Here is a 21,342-nt window from a genome sequence, read left to right as displayed (position 1 = left end):
GTAGGAGTCGTGGGTCCATGAGTTTCATGGTCTGTGGCTAGCCTGCTGCTGGCAGCCCAGGCTGGAGCGAAGGAGCCCAGTTAAGAGGCCAGAAGTGGGAGCATCCACTGAACCAGGGGCCATGAAGATGAACAGCCTGGTGAAGGAAGAGCAGCCAGCAAAGGAGCCTGGGGAAGCCGTCAAGGAGGCGGAGCGAGGGGAGAAGGTGGAGCTCCAGAGGCTGCAGGCGGAGGAGGAAGATTTTAAAAAAGGCTTGGCAGACAGGCTTTTTGGGCCAAAAAGGCAAGCAGAACATGGAGGAGGCTGAAGGCTTAACACTGGTGTGAGAATGCAGATGGCCACACCTTCTGTTAAGGAGTCTGTGGTGCTGAGGGGTAAAGACAGAGAGCTGCTCTTTCAAGAAATCAAACTCAGCATTAAGTGAGAAGGCATGAGACTTTTATCCTTAAGATCTTTATCTTTTATCTCTATTTGGAGATATAAAATGTGGATTAGAAAGCAAATAAATATAGTATCAACAGTATACGCATCTTGAGGCAGAATGAAGGACCCGGAAGAGTGAAGTGGGTTCAACCACCTAGAAAACAAGAGTTTAAGTCAAATTTCAAAGACATAGATCACACTGACACACACACACGGTGAGAAACATAAAATGACACAGAGGAAGAGGCTCGTCTATGAAATGGAACGTAAACGGTGTGGACGTCTAGTGCACTGCCTTCCCAGCTCACCAGCTTCCTCCTGGCAGCGGCTCTGATCTGACCCACAGGACTGGACCCCAACAGCCACGCCGACATGACCTGCCCACCCCGGCCCATGCAGAATGGTCCCAAGCGGATTCCTGACCCCAGCAGACCCCAAATTCCTTCTTCAGGAATCTGGAAAGAGAAATTATTCTCTCTTCAAGCTGGACCTGTGACAAAAAACTGTGGGAGCTGTCAGTGATCATATTTTCTGCCGTGTGAATGGAAACCAATAAAAGAAAAACAACACCATGTGATACAATTGTCAATAAATACTCCGTAATTATACCCGGCCATATTCTGTAATTGCTGACTTAATTAGGCTTAAAGACAGCTAAACCAATCAAGGCGACTATTTGATCAGCTCCCATCAAACTCCGCTTGCCTCCTCTGCCTCCCAGCTGCTGTCACTGGTGTCCTCACCTGCACGCTGGGCCACCCCAGACCCTGAGCGAAACCAGAGCGGGTGGTATCTATCCCTCCAGGCAGTGGAGTTTGGAATGAGTCTGTCGCCCACAGATCCAGCAGCTGGGGGACCGGGGATGAGTTCTGGTTCCCCTGGGCCTCTAGGGCAAAATGTTACCTGAGCCACGCCCTACCCCACTCCCATGCCCATTCCTCTTCCTCTCTCATCCACTTCAGCCCATTCCTTCCTCTTCCTCGCTCTCTCTCACCTGGGAACACATTCCACACCCCACGTGTACCCACACCCACCTGGGTCTCCCCTCACTCACACACAGACCTCACTCCCCTTCACTGGCCGAGCCAGGAAGAGATGAAGAAAAGGACGGCCTGAGCCCACCCAAGGACCCCGTGAATGCTGCTGACATCCCAGCAACCCCTGCATGCTAGTGCACTCAAGGTGTGACACAACTCCTACATTCCACTTTCCCACCTAAAAAAATCACTTCCAGGAAGTCCGTCTCTATCAACTATAGTAGGCAGAAAAGAAAGAAGCTATGTTTTTAAATCTCCATGCCATACCAAAGACAATGAAAGGCGAAAAACAAGTAAGCAAGAAATAAGTATTAACAATGATTCTAAGAAAAGGCTTGGATGTTATAGATTTCGAGCACAATAAAAACTACTGGGGGCTTCCCTGGTGGCGCAGTGGTTGAGAGTCTGCCTGCCGATGCAGGGGACACGGGTTCGTGCCCTGGTCCAGGAAGATCCCACATGCCGTGGAGCGGCTGGGCCCGTGAGCCATGGCCGCTGGGCCTGCGCATCTGGAGCCTGTGCTCTGCAACAGGAGAGGCCACAACAGTGAGAGGCCTGCGTACCACAAAAAAAAAAAAAAAAAAAAAAAAACTATTGGGAATAATTTTTAAAAGGGGGGTGGTGATGAACATAAGGGGTAAAATAGAGAAGATGTTCTGGGCAACTTGGTCATGGAGGAGATAACAGGAGATGAGGTCAGGTGCAGCCTTCAAAATAGCATTCCAGCCAGTATCATGGGTAAAGGGCATAAGAATTATTAAAGAGGGCAACAGAGAGCTTTAACCCAAGAGTTATGGTGAGCAGACCTAAGACAACAGACTCCTACAGCCCGTGAGAAGGTCTGAGAAACCAGCCAGGGCACATGCAGGCATCTCTGTCAGCCATGCTGAGTTTCTTCTCCAAGTTGTTCTGCATCCCAGAAGCCACAGGGATACCAAGAGCCAGGCCCTTTTCATCTCAGCTGCATTACAGAACTGCCCTCCTGACTGGGATCTCCACATCTGTTCTTATCTCTTCTACACAGCACCCACAGTGATCTTTCTAGAACCCAAATGCGATCAAGTCACTGCTATGTCTCACACTCTGCTGGGGCTCCTGACCAGCAGGGCGAGTCCTTCCTCCTTCACGTGGCCTGTAAGGCCTCCCATCATCTGACCCCTACCAGCCTCTCCATTTGAATCTCCCATCGCTTTCCATTCAACTAAGATTCATTCAACCCCAAGTCCCTGCTCTGTTGTGCCAGACACTGTTTTAGATGAAAGGGATAACACAGAGTAAGACAGTCAGAGTCCCAGTCTTCATGGTGCTTACATTTTAGTGATGGGAGACATACAATAAACAAACACCCGGATATGCATATGTTAGCTAGTGAGAAGTGCTAACAGAAAAAATGAGGAGAGTAAGAGAATGGAGAGCGACAGGGACACCGTTTTAGACAGTGGTCAAGAAAGGCTCTCTGGAGCTAATATCTGATCAAGACTGGAATGAAAGGAGTGCAAAGCCATGAGAACGTCTGGGGTCAGAGTGGTCTAGAAAGAGGGTTCCCCCCACCAAGAACAGAAGCAAGCTTAGGTTTTTCTGGAACAGAAAGGGGAGGCAGGAGTATAAGGAGCACTGAAGAAGCTGGAAGGAGACAGAGAGGCGACGGGGGGCACCTCACCCCCCGCAGGGGACCACGGGTGAGGTATGGCTCCCACCTATACTTGACTCACAGCCGCTTGAACACATGCTTTCATGCCCCTGTGGTTCTGTGCATGTTTAGGATGCACTTCCCCACTTCCCCACCCCTGCCCATCTGGTGAACTTCTGTGCATCTTTCCAACCCAGGTGGGATGTCCCTCCTCTGCGAAAGCTTCTGGACATCCTCCAGATGACTAGAGAGTGAGCACCCCCTCCTTGGCTGTCTCAGCACCTTGAACAAACTGAACCGCAAATATCTATTTATGTGTCTGCTTCCAGGGAGTGTATGAATCACCTGTAGCCAGAACTGTGCTTCTGTGGGTGTGTGTGTGTGTGTGTGTGTGTGTGTGTGTGTGTGTGTGTGTGTGTGTGTGTGTGTGTAGCAAGTGGTCAAAATTATGTGTTGAACTGAACTGCTGTCTGGACTAAAATATTAGTCATTAAAAGAAAAATAAGGGGGAGTGGTGGTTTGAGGAGGGATGGAGTGGGAGGTTGGGGTTAGCAGATATACATTTTTATATAGAGAATGGATAAACACCGCCTGCCAATGCAGGGCACATGGGTTCGAGCCCTGGTCCGGGAAGATCCCACATGTTGCAGAGCAACTAAGCCTGTGCACCACAACTACTGAGCCCATGTGCCACAACTACTGAAGCCCACGCGCCTAGAGCCCGTGCTCCACAACAAGAGAAGCCACCGCAATGAGAAGCCCGCACATTGCAAGGAAGAATAGCCCCTGCTTGCCGCAACTAGAGAAAGCCCGCGCACAGCAATGAAGACCCAGTGCAGCCAAAAATAAATAAATAAATACATTTATTAAAAAAAAAAGAATGGATAAACGACAAGGACCTACTGCATAGCACAGAGAACTATATTCAATATCCCATGATAAACCATAATGGGAAATAATATTAAAAAGAATATATATATATTTTTATGTATAACTGAATCACTTTGCTGTACAGCAGAAATTAACAAAACAGGGGCTTCCCTGGTGGCGCAGTGGTTGGGAATCTGCTGGCCAATGCTGGGGACACAGGTTCGAGCCCTGGTCCAGGAGGATCCCACGTGCTGTGGAGCAACTAGGCCCGTGGACCACAATTGCTGAGCCTGTGCTCTGAAGCCCGTGAGCCACAACTACCGAGCCCACCTGCCACAACTACTGAAACCTGCACGCCTGGAGCCTGTGCTCTGAAACGGGGGAGGCCATCGTGGTGAGGGGCCCATGCGCCACAGCGAGGAGTGGGCCCTGCTCACTGTGGCTAGACGTGCAGCAGCGAGGACCCAATGCAGACCAAAACAAATACATAAATAATTTATTTTTTAAAAATCTTTAAAAAAGAGAAATTAACACAACATTGTATAACAATTATACTTCAATTAAAATTTTTTTAAAAAAAGAAAAATAACGTAAACTTAGCCATAAAAAAGTTATAGCACGGAAATTATTATATGTACAGGGAAACTTCAACTGTACCCCCAGTATAAATGCTAAAGTCATAAATTCAAGAAATACAGGGCTTCCCCGGTGGCGCAGTGGTTGAGAGTCCACCTGCCGATGCAGGGTACACGGGTTCGTGCCCCGGTCCAGGAAGATCCCACATGCCGCGGAGCGGCTAGGCCTGTGAGCCATGGCCGCTGAGCCTGCGCTCTGCAATGGGAGAGGCCACAACAGTGAGAGGCCCGCGTACCGCCAAAAAAAAAAAAAAAAAAAAAAGAAATATATATAGCCTCCAACTAGAGTAATAAAAAGAAATTGCCTGTGTAGGGGAAAACATAGTATGTAGAGAAACAAGACAAATAGGTAATTGTGAACTCAATTAACTACAGGCTAGTTTCCACCCACAAGCTGAAAAGGAGTTTCCTCTGATCACATGGAATCTAGGACATCGGATGGCCCCATAAGGAAGGTAGGCCATCCTGCCAAAGATAAGCTCTTGCTGCAGGTAGCTTCCCAAGGACATGTCCAACAATCCCAGTGCTAACCAGGGACAGAGGGCCAGAGGGGGAAATGCTCATACCTCTGCATCCAAGGTGGCTGAAGCCACAATCAATCGAAGATCCCCTCGCTTTTTCTGAATCTAAAAAAGAAGACATAAAAAAGGACAATAATAATAGTGTGATACTTACAGATGAGATAATTTGATATCTGAAATTTATTACAAAATAATCCAGTGTGTGTACTTTTTTGCGGGGCAGGGGGCGGAGCTTAAAGATGAAACAAGACCAACCACAAACTGATAACTGTTAAGTCATAGGTGAAAAGGTGGCTCATTAGACTATTCTTTCTAACTGTGTAAGTGACAAAATTTTCCAAGATAAAAAGCTAAAAAAAAAAAATGGATAGAGAGTATAAAGGAACTTTAAAACCTAAATATGAATTTACCAGAAGTAAAACCATTTTTTCCTGACACCTGGATAGTCAGAATCTATGTATATACAGTTTAAGTATGAAAAAATACATCAAAAGCAAACAAACAATAAATGATAACACCAAGGTAGAAATATGGACAAAAGATACTAACAGTTATTCAAAGAAACAGATGATCAAGAGGCATAGGAGAAATGATCAAATAAATTACAGCAAAAATGTGTAACAACAATGAGATTATTTTTTCATCCATCACATGGGCAAAGATTTATTTTCAGTGTTAGCAAAGATTCAGTGAAATAGGCCCCCTTGTTATACCATTCCTCAGAAGGCAATAACCTGGTGGGATAATTTCTCATAAGTATCAAAAAGTCTAAATCTTTGGCCAAGGAATAAATTAATAATGAAAATAACAATAACAACAGCAACTAGCATATACTAAATTATGTGCTATTCCAGGGTCTCTGAGTACAGTTGTATAGTATATACACTGCACAAAGAGGCTAGGGGCCTCTGAAATCCAGCCCACCTTCCCCTCACCCAGCTGTGGACATCCTCCCAATGGGAAAGTTACCTCATAGTCTATTTATGGCCCTGTGTCAGGCACCATCCTAATAATTTTACATTTTCTAAGTTTAGCCTGACAACAAATTATGTCATAGGGCAGCGCTAAGAGAACACTCTTCAAAGACAGAGAGGTTCTGCCCAATGCAGTAGCCACTAGCTACATGTGGCTACAGAGCCCTTGGAATATAGCCAGTGTGACTAAAGAATTGAATTTTTTATTTTATTCTATTTCAACTAATTAAAACCTAAGGTGGCTAGTGGCTATCAGATAGGAAAGTAAACCAGCAGAGAGAGAAACTTGTATCTGTCCCATTTTAGAGATGAGTAAACTCAGCAGGGTCAGATTTGAAGCCAGAGTCCATGCTCTATCACCTCTTTCTAGACTCCTGTGATTGGGAATTTGTCCAAAGAAAACAACCAGAAAATACAGGAAGGGAGGAGAGGATGCAGGTAAGGTTGAAACAAAATTGGCTGTGAGCTATAACTGTTGAAGCCAAGATGATGGGCACATGGGGGTCATTAAATCCTTCTCTCTACCCTGGGGTATGCCTGAAATCTTTTATAATAAATAGCGAAAGAATGAAAAGGAACAGAAATGCAACATATCTAACTACAAGGGTGCTCCTTGCAACATTATTTAAAATAACTTCAAACCTGGGAGCCATATAATTGCCTAACAGTAACGGATGAGTCAAATACTTTATGATAGAGACGTGATTATGTAGCCACTAAAAATAATGTCTTCACAGAATATTTAATCACACAGGAAAATGATCTTGATGTAATGTTAAGAAAAATATGCGAGACAACTTAGAACATACAATCCAATCCCCACTTTGCCAAAACAGACGCATGTACACACACAAAAAGATGCACAAAGAAAAAAAGAGAAGGAAACATACCAACATTCTACCAGTGACTGTTTCTGAATGAACAGGATGACAGATGATTTTCATTTTTTTCCTCCGTATTTTGTTGGATTTTCTAAATTGCTACAATGACTTTCCTAATCAAACAACAAACAAAACAAAAACAAAAGCAAAGCTATACCTTTTTCAGCAGGCCAATGGCAATGTCGGTGTACAAGGTCCTCTCGTGGGCTTCATCCAGCATGATGGCACTAGAATCAGAGGGACAATCTCAGTAAGCATCAAACCAACCACTGCACAAGCCCATCCAGACCATCAAAGGGACTGCTGGGTATTCAGACCATCAAAGGGACTGCTGGGTATTTAGCCCCCACGCGATCACCTTGTAGCAAAAGTAACGCTAAGTAACTCCTCTTTGACAAGGAGGTAACTCTTAAGCTAATAAAAATGGTGACATCAACATATCTTGGTGAAGAAAATGGTGTATTTTTTGCTACTTCTAAAGAGTATTACCACCCACGCTGGATTCCAACAGGATCTAATACATGATTTTAAATTCCAATATAACATGTAACCCCACAGAGCACATAAAAATCGGGACACAGCCCACCCACCCAAGGCTGTTAAACCGCAGAAAACAGCAGGAAGAGGCACATGGTCTCAGCTGTGCCACGTGTGTACCAGTGGGTCAAATGTGATATCCTTTCCCAGAATACCACAGAGCCTGAGTAGGACCACTTTAACGCCATGAGCAATGGACAGACACACAAGGAAAGGGAACGTCTAAATAATTATTTGGACTGTGCACATTACATTCAACAAAATGCTGCCAGGCTCTGTGCTGTGCCTCCAGCAAGATCAAAACAAGTCAACAGACTGTTCAAATAACGACAGGGATTTTAAGGAGCCCAGTTTTGACTGTAAATTCTGAAAAGAACATCAAAGGTGGTAACAGCCAAAGTAAGGAGAAAAGCTTTGGGAAAGCTGAGCATGGTCGCGAATCCCATCTAGTAACACAAATGCTTCTCAATCTACTTGTGTACTTTTGAAACTTTAGGAAACTTATCACAGGAAAAACACATTTACCTGTATTTTGTTAACAATGGATCAACCATCATTTCCCTGACCAGCATTCCATCGGTCAGAAACTAAAACACAGAAACACAAACGTTTAGAAATAATTCAAAAAGTTCAAGTACGACTAAAACACATACAACCTCATCACCAGTGTGTGTACAAGACAATTCCCACCAAGGACTGTGAGAAAATGCCCCAACATTTTGGTTATCAAGCAATGGAATGGTTCACAAACAAGATTTCGAAGATGGGATCCTCAGCTGGGGCTTGCAAATCTTTTAGCAGAATTTCATGCTCTGAGCCTGTACCACTGGCACTGCTGCTGATGAACAGGCAGTGAAGACAAACCTGTGTCTGCCCAGGGGGATGCTGTGAGTCTGAGATCACCGTTCCTACAACATCCCCAAAGACCACAGACTTGCAGCTCTTGAGGTTATTAACCTCAACTTCATCTGATATTATTTTAGGGAGGCTGGATGGGGTTGTGGTTAGGAACACAAGCTACCGTTGTCAGGCTGCTGGGAGTTCCAATCTCGGCTCTACATCTCATTAGCTGTGTGAACCTTGGGCATGTTACTTACCCTCTCTGAGCCTGATTCCTCATTTGTAAAATGGAGAGAATAAAGAATCCACCTCACAGGGTTACTGTGAGAATTGAGTGAGATAGTATATGTCCAATGCTTAGCACAGGCCCTAGCACACAGAGAGAGCTCAAGAATGGCAGCTATTATCATTTAAGCTTAATGAATGTTTATAAAACGCTTCAGAAAAATGCAGTAGCAACTAGATGCTGTTATTCTCACCCCAAAACAGTTCGCACAAATCTTTTTTTAACGTTTTTACCTTTCTTGAAATAATAAAGCATAAAATGCCGAAAGTGCTGCTTTTTTTCTTCCATCTTCAATATTAAAATGGCTACACAAAAATTCACCAATTTTGATGTCTTTTTAACGGACGCTGATTATGACAGCTGTCACATACAATTTATCAAAATTGTCTCGAATGAAGTTAAAGACAACTAAGTGCTACTAGAGCCATCTTACAGAAAAAAACGAACAAACCTTTCGGCCCACCCAATATTTATTCCTGTTTTTAAGTCTTTTATGGGTAAGTTTCTATATTTAGTGAGCTATGTGGATTGGTGGGAAAACAATAAAACAAACATGAGAAAGGTCAGTTTTGAGTTCTGGTTCCATCACCAATGCACACGTAATGTCAGGTAGGTCATTCAACCTCCCAGGTCCTCAACCTCTTCATCTGGAGAACCAAGGACTTAGCTCTACTTCCAAGGTCCTTTCTGGGCTAAAACGCAAGGACTCGGAAAGTGCTCTGCACCTCCCAGCAGACTAACTTCCCGGAGGGCCAGGATGCTCTCATACACTTTCTGCCACAGTATCAGCGCCTCAGTCAGCAGTGATGGCTGTATGTTTTTATCTCCCCACAAAGAATCTTCCTTATTCACAATAGGAAAAGCAGCTCTGCAGCTCACCTTAATTCTTGTAGCCAGTGGGTTGGTGCAGTCATCAAAGCGGATGCAGTAGCCCACCTCGTGGCCCAGCACCGCACCCCTTTCCTCAGCCACTCTCCCTGCAACCTTTGGGAAGAAAGATCATGCTGAAAATAGAGACACAGAAATTACTGCCCAGAGCACACACTACGGAAAATCTAAAGGTCACTTATTTTTTAAATAATATGTTGAACACAGTGGGAAATGAGAAGAGAAGGGGCAGGTTATTAGAAAACTAGTGTGATAAGCTTTGCAGCTATCAACTTTATGTATCTCACCTCATTCTATAATTGACTTGAGGCAACTTATAAGAATAAAAATGGAATCATGTAAATATGTTACAGATCAGGATCAAAGAAATTACAGACAAAATTCAAAAGATCAAAGTCAATGAGAAAATTTTTAAAACACAGATATGCCTAAGTTATTTAAGTTGAGCCACAAATTCAGCTCTAGATTTCCTGGTGGGTGAAGCAAAAAGGGAAAAAGAAATTTCAAGATTCACCCTATTCCTAAAGCTTTCTTTAGCACACCAACTAGGGACAAATTTCCATGTCTTTACGCCTTGAAATAAAACAACTTCCACTGGACCATGAAGGCAAGGGAACAAGAACGATCAAATTCAATACTTGGCCATGTTCATTTCTCTTTGGAAGCGAAAGAATAACGTTTCCAGAGCAAGATAATCTAAAACAATCTGCAACAGTGTCCCAGTTACCAAAACTATTACAAGGGGAAATAGAGACAAGAATGCAGGTTGAAAACTTTTCAAAAGGCAGATGAGAAGATTAACAAAGGATTCAAGTTAACATAATAAAGTAAAGTAGAAAACAAAATACATAACGTATTATGAAGACCATAAACTACAGATATATTTTTCACCTACCAATAGATGACAAATAAAAGGTGAGGGTAGGAAAGAGAAAAAAGAATCCAACCACAAGATCTCCTACTACTCCAGAAGGCCATTCAAAGGCTATTAGCTTATTAATAGAAAATATCTGAAATACTGAATAAACATAAAAGTGGAAGAACAATAATGCTTATAACTTAGTTTACCTTGAAAGAAAAGAGAGTTTAATGCTCATTATGTAAACTATCTAACTAACAAAGAACCAAAGGGAAACAAAATTACAGAAGTTTCCTGGGGTCCCCACCCACCAACCAACCCCCATGCATGTCGTCTCCTCCTTTCACAGGCAAGGCAACCTCCCATGTAGTCCCTGCATCCTGAGTTTGGAACATGAGCTGACACAGGAGGTGTCCTGAGGCAGAGCTTTCAGCTACAGCCATAGGGCCACAGCAGCCCCAGGCTCTGGAGCCCAGAGGCTCCCTGCACGCAGCTCTGCGAGCCTAGCACACTGGGCGTTATCTGACCATTGGTGTTTAAGAAACTGAAGAGCAGATGAGGATCAGAAGTGGTTCTGCCAGATGACTTGAAATTACAGATCTAAGAGGCCAAGACAGAATCAGTCATCGAGCAGCTGATGTACACCATGTAGTCTTTCAAAACATCTTATGAAACCAGAAATTCATCCTACACTGCTCTACCTCTGGAGGTTATAGCTCCTAATAACCAGGGTTTCACAGGGACAGTTTTGTTATTGTTTCAGTTTCAACCCTACAGAACATTAAACTATAAATCTTGAAAAATGGTACAAACAGCGAATGTGTGCATAGAGATACTGGAGCTTATGGGCAAAACCAGCTCATAAGAATGAGCATAGGGTCGTCCCTGGTGGCGCAGTGGTTGAGAGTCCGCCTGCCAATGCAGGGGACACAGGTTCGTGCCCCAGTCCGGGAAGATCTCACATGGCACGGAGTGGCTGGGCCTGTGAGCCATGGCTGCTGGGCCTGCACATCCGGAGCCTGTGCTCCGCAACGGGAGAGGCCACAACAGTGAGAGGCCCGCGTACCGCAAAAAAAAAAAAAAAAAAAAAAAAAAGAAAGAAAGAAAAACAAAAAGAATGAGCATAAATGAACCAACCTCTCCGTAAAAATATAATCATTTTATGAAGCCAAACATATTTATTCTTATTATTTCACTATTTGTATACATTTGCTACAAAATGGATTTTAACTTCAAATTCCTTTTCAGAAATTTTATCATGTATGATCACACCACTGGACATTTGCATGGCCATACTCTGTTGGCTCTTTAATAGATTTTTACCTCTACTGTTTAAGTTCTAGTCCCAATAACCTCTTCAATTAGACTGGATAAACATATCTTTTTAATAGAAACAGATATAGGAAAAGGAGGTCAAAAGGAAAACCAGTCACCAATCACTGAGCACCTCCTAGGTGCAGGTGCTGTGCTCCAAGCTTTCACAAATTTTATCTCATTAAACATGTACACAGTCCGTGAGGTGGGCAATAGACCCTCTTTTTTACAAAGAAAGAAACTGAAATAAGACAGGCTTAGAGCTTGTCCTGAATCATATATCAAGGCAGGGCCTGGTCGTGAAGTCAAACCCAGACTATGTGAGTCCAATGAACATACTCATTAAGGAACTGCCTCTCGCAGAGATCAGGCAATGGCTTGTGTAATCTGTTCTGAGGCTCTGAGACTGTTTTCAGATTTTAGTCTGCACACAAAGTACTTTCTGAGATGCAGCATTTCAAACTGGCCAGCTCTATTAATACTACACAGCTAATTTATATACTCTTTGTTCTTTAAGAGAAAGCATGTGATTTCATGGAAATTATCCATGACTACAAATTTGGAGGAAAAATGCAAATTGATTAAGAGCTGGGATTCCAAACCACAAACAGAAAAAATTGTTCAAATGTTTTAAGTAAGTGAATCATCTTTCATGACATAAAAGGTTATGTCTAACATTGCAATCTAGTTGCCCAACTGTTATCTCCATTTTTACACACACAGAAGACTTGGGAAATGTTTATCAATAATGTCTAACTTTGAAGACAATTAAAGTGAACTTTGGGGAAAAAGAATTACACAATAATTAAAACTCAATAAGGAGTAAAAATATCTCAAGGAAATAGAATTAACTTCTTGTCCAGATAGAGGTGGCAAAATAAAGGCATCTTTGCCCCTATTTCCCTCTCAGAGCTAATTTAAAACAAAAAAATAAATAAATAAAACATATTATCAACCAAAACCTGCATCTCCAATGAAAGAAGGAAACTGGCACAAGCCCAAATAATAAACTAGGAAACACAGTTGCCAAATACTGTGAGGTCTGAATCTAGAAGAGAGGCCCAGGCCTCCTCACAACCAGAGCAGGCTGCTGGCTTCCTTAATGTGTCACCTCCTTAAAAGGCAGAGCTGACAAGCCTTGTATTAGGAAGACAAGAAGCAGTAGTGTGTCCAGACCCAGGAGACACAGGAAATGTCTCAGTGGAGAGCCAACTTTGACAGCAAAGAATCACAGAGGGGGAGTTGAAGGAGAAGGCAGGCAATCCAATAGCAAGTATCAATCCCAAATCAGAGATCCCAAAGAATCTTATCATGAGCTGCAACAGACCTCTCAAATCACTAAGGAGTGCTGGACCGCATTCTCATCCTCATCCTCCACCAGCAAAGGACAATAAGAGATTTGGTGAGAGGCCAGACCAGAACAACCTCACAATTCTGCAGCTAGCAAATGAGCCCACTCAAAGATAAGCACTTATCATAAAAATACCAACACAGCCCACTGCATTAAAGCCAACTAAGAAAGAAGGAAAGAAGGGAACATGAGCAAAAAAGCAGTTTAAAAAGGAAATTGCAAAAGTATTACCCAAAGAAACAGAAGTAGAATTCAGCCAAAGAAATCCAGTTTCAAAGAAATCACAAGCTTAAGCTAAAACAACTTAAAGAAGAGACAAAGTCAAAGCACAGTTGAGGAGAAACAAGGTCTCAAATGTACAGGTCAGAAACCAATCTGTGGACATCCCCCAAATCTCACAGCCTGAACATGCAAGAAGTTACAGAGAGGCTTTTCCCAAATATGAGAATAGTCCCCCAAATTTACACAATGCTACAAATGCTACAAAGCCAAAGGAGGTTCTCCACAGTACCAATAATAAAAAGCAAATCTAAATCACCCATGCTAGAGAAACATTAAAATACTGCTCTACTCTCTCTGAAGGAAGATAATGGGAAATCGTTGTCAAGTGAAGAGGTGGTCAGTGGGGATAGAGCTAAAAATTGCAGGAAAAAAGATTTACAGAAATGTGTCAGCTAATTAATAAAAATACTTTAATAAAAATACTATGTTATTTTCTGGATTTTTAAAAAATGTTTGTGGTATTATCAGCTTTTAAAATTTGTAATAGGGCTTCCCTGGTGGCGCAGTGGTTGAGAGTCCGCCTGCCGATGCAGGGGACACGGGTTCGTGCCCCGGTCTGGGAAGATCCCACATGCCGCGGAGCGGCTGGGCCCGTGAGCCATGGCCGCTGAGCCTGCGCGTCCGGAGCCTGTCCTCCGCAACGGGAGAGGCCACGACAGTGAGAGGCCCGCGTAACACATAAAAAAAAAAAAAAAAAAAATTTGTAATGTACTGTAATACCTCCACCCATTCTAAATATTCACTTCTCTAGCTAGTAAAGAAACAAAAAAGCATTCAAAGAAGTGATTATGAGACCCAGATAAAGTTACAAAGGAATCAAAATAGAATAAATTTGACTAAAAACAATCGTGAACATTGTGGACAGGCTTGAAGAAATATCACAAAACAAACTGGAAAATAGATGATTCCAGAGAGGGTGCTAAATACCAAAAAGAGACAAAGGGGATCTAATATACACTTAATTGGTGCTCTTAGAAAAGAGAAAAAAATAAATGGAACAGAAAAGTGTGCCAAGAAATAATGGATGAAAACTTGCCTGATATAACGAGATTGAGCCTGAAGATTAAAAGTTCTTCCACATTTAATAAAAAATGAGACAGAACAATCAGCATCAAGACATATCCTGGTACAAAAACAAGCATGTTACAAGCATTCAAGCAGAAAAAGCAGGCCAGGAAGATAGGGAGTGGAAAAACTCCACTGGACCTCAGACTATTTCTATACAGTGATCCTCCAGGCCAAAAGACAGTGGAGCAGTGTCTGCACAGCTCCTAGAGAGGATGAATCAAGAATTTTATATCAACAAAGACCACAATCAAACATTCTCAGGCATGTAAAATTCAGCCAATCAAGAAATAAAGTGAAATGAGCAATTCAAAGTTGGCAAAACCTTGGAAAATTATTAGTGATTATTAAACTAGAATTAAAGTTAAATACCTGTGGGAGTTATGATTACAGAAAAGAATATTTATAAATCTTGAAATAAAAATTATAGCACTGCATTTATCACAAATGGAGGGAGGAACGGTAGAAAGAATCAGTGTGCTAATTTACTCTTGTGATAGGCAACTACCTATAACATAGTTCCAAAAATGAGTAACACCCTAAAGCTTTTTGTAATCCTTTTTCTTAGTTTTCAAGCTTTAATAAATTCTCTTGTAGTGAAAAATTATTTATCCGAAGTTCAGTAATTACTCCTATTTCACTGAAGTTTCCTCTTTTGTTAAATTCAACAAAAGCAAATATATGGCTATGAACCCATTTTTATAAAATCATTTCTATCCATCCAGCCAACCATTCATTTTTATGTGAACATAAAAGAGAAACTTGAAATGATGTTCACAAATGTTCAAACTGTTTTTGCTGGGTGGTGAGATTTGGGTTTTGGTTTTTTTTTTTTAATCACTTTTTTTGTTTTGACTTCTGTACTTTATTACTACATAAAAATTCATAATGTACAGGTATCAATTTTACAAAAATAATCATAGTTCTTTTTCAAGTGAAGAATTAAATTCTTGAGGAGCTGTAAATCATATTCATTTGCAGCTTTTAAGAAACAAGGGAAAAGTTATTGAAATAGAAGACACAAACAGAGTCTTTACAACAAAAGAGAAACTCACTGTAACAGCAGCCACTCTTCGGGGCTGGGTCACTCCCACCACTCTTCCTTCGGCTGTCCAGCCAGCTTCTGCGAGGTACTACAAATAAAATCACATTTCAGTATACACCTGACACCACTTCTCCAGAAACAATCTCCCCCAAGATGACCCTGGATTATGTTAAAATCACTGAGAAAAGAATTAACAGATGGTTCTTCTCCCAGCAGAGATTTAAAAAACTATTTTGCAAATGAGGCATCTGAGGTTTTGAAATGTTAGGTCATGTGCTTAATTAAGTTCACAACAGAGGTGATAATCAGAAGAACTAAGGCATAAATTCAACATTCTGACTCCCCAGTCTTACAAAATTTCCCCGTACTACAGCTGTCTCAAGGAATAAAAAAACCATCCATGGGTCACTCAGAACAGTGCTAAATCTGTAGAACAAAGAATTTTAAAGTACACACAGAGACAATTCAATAAATATCAACCATACAAAATATTTTAGTCAGAGTAAATAAATATAATTAGATTTTTTAAACAAGACCAATAAAACAACATTTGTTATTGCAAAAAAAAAAAATCAGACTTTATATACATGTATATATCCCATTAGATTTTATTAGTATACATTAAATTTGATTATATTATCTGATTTATTTCTGTATTTATTTTCCACATATACTAATTTCTTATGTATTTATTTGATTATATGCTTTTTAAAATCCAAAATGGATAACAGGGGTTATCAGAGTTACCTGTTTCCATAATGTCTAAATTGTTTTACAATCAATATATATTACTTCTATAATAGAAAAAGATTTAAAATGCTGTTACATACATGTATCTGCTCATTTGTTCAAAAGAAATAAAGGAAGGACAAACTAGAAACTAAAGAGAATGGTTGACTACGGAGGATTGGTAGGAAAGGGGTGGAAAAAGGGAGGAATGAAAACATGGCAGCAGGGATAAGAGGGAGGGGCAATGCTTTGAGTAGAGCTTTTTGTGTAGCTCTGACTCTCAGAACCACAATCATGTTGCACGTACTCTTCAAGTACCCAAATAAATACACAAAACTAACCAGGATGTGGAGGGAAACCAAAAGAAATGCAAACCTATCAAATGACCCTTTCTGTATTACAAATGAATAACTGATCACAGTGAAGGGGGTGGAGAAGAAAAGAACCAACCTAAGTAACTGAAAACAGTATCTTGACTGAAGGCCAGAGATGGAAAGAACTGTACCTAATGCTGTAATCTACTTAGTAAATGTTAGGGGTATGGGTTAGGAATTCTGAAGCTATTTTATGGGTCCTTTAGATGAGCCCTATGATGTGGGATTGGAATCAATGAAGTATCAGCATAAATTCATGTTTTTTAATATATATACAGATTGATACAGATATATAAGTGGGATTATGTAGGGATTTATTATTCATATATATTTCCTAAATCTGCCCACTGAGACTTATAGCAATGACACCTCAGTAACAATGAGCACCCTAGCACCCAAATCTTGATTTTTAAACACCATTCTCCAATAAAAGGAACCAGGGCTCCTTGGAGAAGCAGTTGATCCCAAGCCTAGTAAAGGAAAAACATAAGACAAGCCTGACACAGTCTGTGTTATTAGAAAGTAAAGGAAGTGTTCAAAAAAAATGAATGGAGGCTTTTAGAAAGAACACAGGAGCCAAACTGAAGGAGTTCCTAATGACCAAAGCTGGACCATTCTGACCAACAAAATAATGGTAGTATTGGATTTTAACCCATAGAATAAAATAAATATCCATGAATCCATACCGATACACATAAATAATTGAATAAATAAATAAGTGAGGGAGAAAGAACAGTTCTTCCTTACAGAAGATTCCATTTAATAAATGTAAAAGGAAATAGGAATAGAGAAAATCCTTCATTAGGGAAACACCTGAGTAACTGCTGCAGACAAGATCTATGGAGGGATGCTAAAATTAGTAGGTGATAGTTTGAAAAGCAGATTATTTGCAGTCTAAAAATATCTCCTCCAAGATATTTATCAACTACAAAGGGAAAGACAGTACTTTACAGATGAAACCTGGCACCTTAACAAAGTGATCCAATTATCCTCACCAGTGGTAAGACCACCATGTCAACCCTCTTGATACAATACACTAAGAAGGACACATCATTTCTATGGGATTCTTGCCAAAAATGCATCAGCTCATTCTAGTCATGAGAAAACGTCACACGAACCCAAACTGAGGGACATTCTATAAAATAAATGCCTGGTACTCTTCAAAAGTGTCAAGGTCATAAAAGATGAAGAAAGAATGGGGAACTTTCATAGACTGGAGGAGACCAGGGAGAAGGATCCTGGATCTTCTGAGAAGGAACTTTGGTGGGGAAACTGATAAGCTTTGATAAGATCTGTAGTCTGATTACTGGTATTGTTACTGTCCTGCTTTTGATTACTGTAGTAAGGGAAGTGGGGTAAGGGGTCTAAGGGAATTCTGTATTATTTTTGCAACTTTCCTGTTAGTCTAAAATTAGCTAAAAATAATAATTTAAAAAATGCCTGTAAGGAACAGAGTGTTTTAGATAATGTAGGGGTTTTGCTATCAAAACTGTGAAATTTCTCTCTTGCACTGAATACATACACAAAACACTACCAACCACCCCAATCAACACAAATTCAGAAAGAGAACTACAAGAATAATGGCTAAGATTCACCGAGTACATCACTAAGTGCCAGGAACTGTCTGGTATGCATAACCCCATTTAATCCTCACAACAAAGCCAGTGCGGAAGGTAACAGCATCATCAGCAATTTCGAGATAAGGAAACAAAGAGGTCATATATGCCTTGTCCCAGGACACAGGTAAAACTCGAAGAGCTAGGATTCAAGCTCAGCAAACCAAAGCCAAATAACCAGGACACAGTTCTACCATCCAAAATGAAACACACACACTCTCATAGTCAATGTCGCAGTACTAGTGCTAGGGGAAAGAAAAACAGTTTGCACAATAATAAATCTGTCCATGAAGCCAGTCTCTCAATACACCTGGGATGTAGACTTCTGCCTGCTTATGGTTGCTTACAGGTGAAAATTTAAAGATGCTGCAAAAGCAGGTATAGTGTTGACATCAAGAGTCAGTGATGTGGCTTCCCTGGTGGCGCAGTGGTTGAGAGTCCGCCTGCCGATGCAGGGGACACGGGTTCGTGCCCTGGTCCGGGAAGATCCCACATGCTGCGGAGCGGCTGGGCCCGTGAGCCATGGCTGCTGAGCCTGCGCGTCCAGAGCCTGTGCTCTGCAACGGGAGAGGCCACAGCAGTGAGAGGCCCGCGTACCGCCAAAAAAAAAAAAAAAAAATACAGTTCCTTAAAAATAATTAAATTCAGGGACTTCCTTGGTAGCACAGTGGTTAAGAATCTGCCTGCCAATGCAGGGGACACGGGTTCGTGCCCTGCTCCAGAAAGACCCCATATGCCACGGAGTAAAATAAGCCCATGCGCCACAACTACTTGGCCTGCGCTCTGGAGCCCGCGTGCCGCAACTACTGAAGCCTGCATGCCTGGAGCCCGTGCTCTGCAACAAGAGAAGCCACGGCAAGGAGAAGCCCGCGCACCGCAACAAAGAGTAGCCCCCACCAGCTGCAACTAGAGAAAGCCCACATGCAGCAACAAAGACCAATGCAGCCAAAAATAAATTAATTTTTTAAAAATAATAATAATTAAATTCAAATGCATGTGCCCTTTGACCCAGCAATTCCATAACTACCTCATTTATTCTATAAATATACCCATATGTGTGCAAACTGAGATAGATGCAAATTGACTCACTGCATCATTGTGATAACACAAAACTGGAAACAACCTAAATGTCTACCAACTGAGAACTGGTAAAATAAATTATGTGGAATCTATGCAACTAAAAAGAGACTGATACATTAAACAGAAAAAATAAAACAAGGTACATAAAGCATGTATAGATACTACCATTTGCATTTTTAAAACGGGAGGAATATATATTTATATATTTCTCTGTAATACCACATTTCTGTGTAAAACCAATTAACAAATCTCTATCCAAGAAACTTGTAACATCAATTGCATCTGCATAAAGGAAGTATCAGAAAATAGGGCAGAAGAGAAATCTTTCTCTTTTTATATCCTTTTGTGTCTTTTGAATTTTAAACCATGTGACTCTATTAAATTTTCCCCCAAAATTAAAAATATTAAAATAAAACTTAAAAAAAAAATTTGCTGCCATACTGCCCAGGCTGGATCCTCAGACCCTACTCCTCTTTCCCCTTCAGAACATTCTTCTACCTGGACTCAGCAGGTGCTCTCTGCTCCCTGGTAGCTAAGCTTTGCTGGGGGAAATGACCAGATCATTGTGCTACATTGTATTACTGATCCAAATATCTTCTACCCATCCCTGTGGGAAGACTGTATGCACTACCACCCTACTGCTCTCAGACCTGGCCATGTCATTTGCTTTAACCAATGAATGTGAGAAGTGCCACTCCCAGTCTGCAGGTTTAAGAGCCAGCTCATGACTCTGCCACCTACCACAAGATCCACACGTCCCAGACAGGAGCTGTGCCGTCATCCTAGGTCCCAGTGATCACATGGAACAGTCCATACATTGGGTCATCAACCCAAGAAAAGCACACAGTATGAGGAAGAAAAACACCTTTGTGTTCTTAGGCCACGGAGATTTTCAGGTTCTTTGTTACATAACAGAGTTTATCCTCAGCTGACTAAATAACCATACTGACTAATTCCAAAACAAACTAGACTCATCTAATCTCACGTGGCCGTTTACCTCTGTTCTATATTCCCCCACCTCACCACTTTCTACAGCGTCCTCATCTGTAAAGTGAAGGTAACAACAGTGCCTACCTCACAAGGTCACTGAGGATTAAATAGGTTAATATGTGTAACACTTCATGTAGCACTTATAATTATTACTTACTGTTACTTGGTTTATTATCATTGTTGTTATTAATATCACTCTCTTGCTGATAATCTCTCAGTAATTTAACATGGCCCTTCTCCTGTGTCTCTCTTTAAGAAGCAAGTAATCCGCTAGGGTCTTGACACCATCTGCACATATGTTCTCCCTCCAGGTCACCATCTCCTCTACTGTCCTTTTCCCACTAGGTCATTCCCTTCTGCCTACCTTTCCCCCACTGCACGTTAGATCATCTGGAGAACTTTTAAGAAATTCCTATGTCTGGGCCCCATCCTAAATCCATTATTGGGTTGGGCAAAAGAAGGTTTATTTTTTTCTTTATAAGAGTTCAAAAATATGCAGAACTCATCTATGGTGCTAGAAGACAATAAATATCACCCTTGTGTGTATGTTTGTGGGGGCAGGAAGAAAGGGCAGGAGACTATAAGGGGACACGGGGGCTTCTGGGATTCTGGTGATGTTCTGTTCCTTGATCTGAGCGCTGGTAGCACAGTTGTATTCACTTGTGAAGGTTTATCAAGCTCTACAATTATGATACAGGTACTTTCTGATATGTATTTTATACTTCAATAAAAATCTATATTAAGGGACTTCCCTGGTGGCGCAGTGGTTAAGAATCCGCCTGCCAATACAGGGGACATGGGTTCGAGCCCTGGTCCCAGAAGATCCCACATGCCGCGGAGCCACTAAGCCCGTGTGCCACAACTACTGAGCCTGTGCTCTAGAGCCCGCGAGCCACAACTACTGAGCCCACGTGCTACAACTACTGCAGCCCGCGCGCCAAGAGCCTGTGCTCCGCAACAAGAGAAGCCACCACGATGAGAAGCCCGCGCACCACAACTAGAGAAAGCCCGCACGCAGCAGTGAAGACCCAACGTAGCCAAAAATAAATTAAAAAAATAAATTACTTAAAAATATATATATATATATTTAAAAAGGAAAGAAAAACCTACAAGGA

The 21,342-nt window shown here is 41.6% G+C and overlaps 1 protein-coding gene across 1 annotated transcript in view; it reads right to left on the bottom strand.

Annotated features, from left to right (window-relative positions):
* The window catches only part of DHX35 (DEAH-box helicase 35), a 69,855-nt gene that overhangs the window by 36,160 nt on the left and 12,353 nt on the right, over window positions 1-21,342 (bottom strand). The window contains exons 4-8 of the mRNA XM_065892343.1: window positions 15,449-15,526; window positions 9,514-9,618; window positions 8,034-8,095; window positions 7,129-7,198; window positions 5,162-5,221 (exon numbers count right to left, since the gene is read on the bottom strand). Of these exons, the coding sequence (XP_065748415.1) occupies window positions 5,162-5,221; window positions 7,129-7,198; window positions 8,034-8,095; window positions 9,514-9,618; window positions 15,449-15,526 (375 nt within the window). The remainder of the gene's footprint in view (window positions 1-5,161; window positions 5,222-7,128; window positions 7,199-8,033; window positions 8,096-9,513; window positions 9,619-15,448; window positions 15,527-21,342) is intronic.

The sequence above is a fragment of the Phocoena phocoena genome, chromosome 15, assembly GCF_963924675.1.
Source record: "Phocoena phocoena chromosome 15, mPhoPho1.1, whole genome shotgun sequence".
Lineage (NCBI taxonomy): Eukaryota > Metazoa > Chordata > Mammalia > Artiodactyla > Phocoenidae > Phocoena > Phocoena phocoena.
The sequence above is the reverse complement of the archived record's forward strand: the minus strand, read 5'-3'. Positions and strand labels throughout refer to the sequence as shown.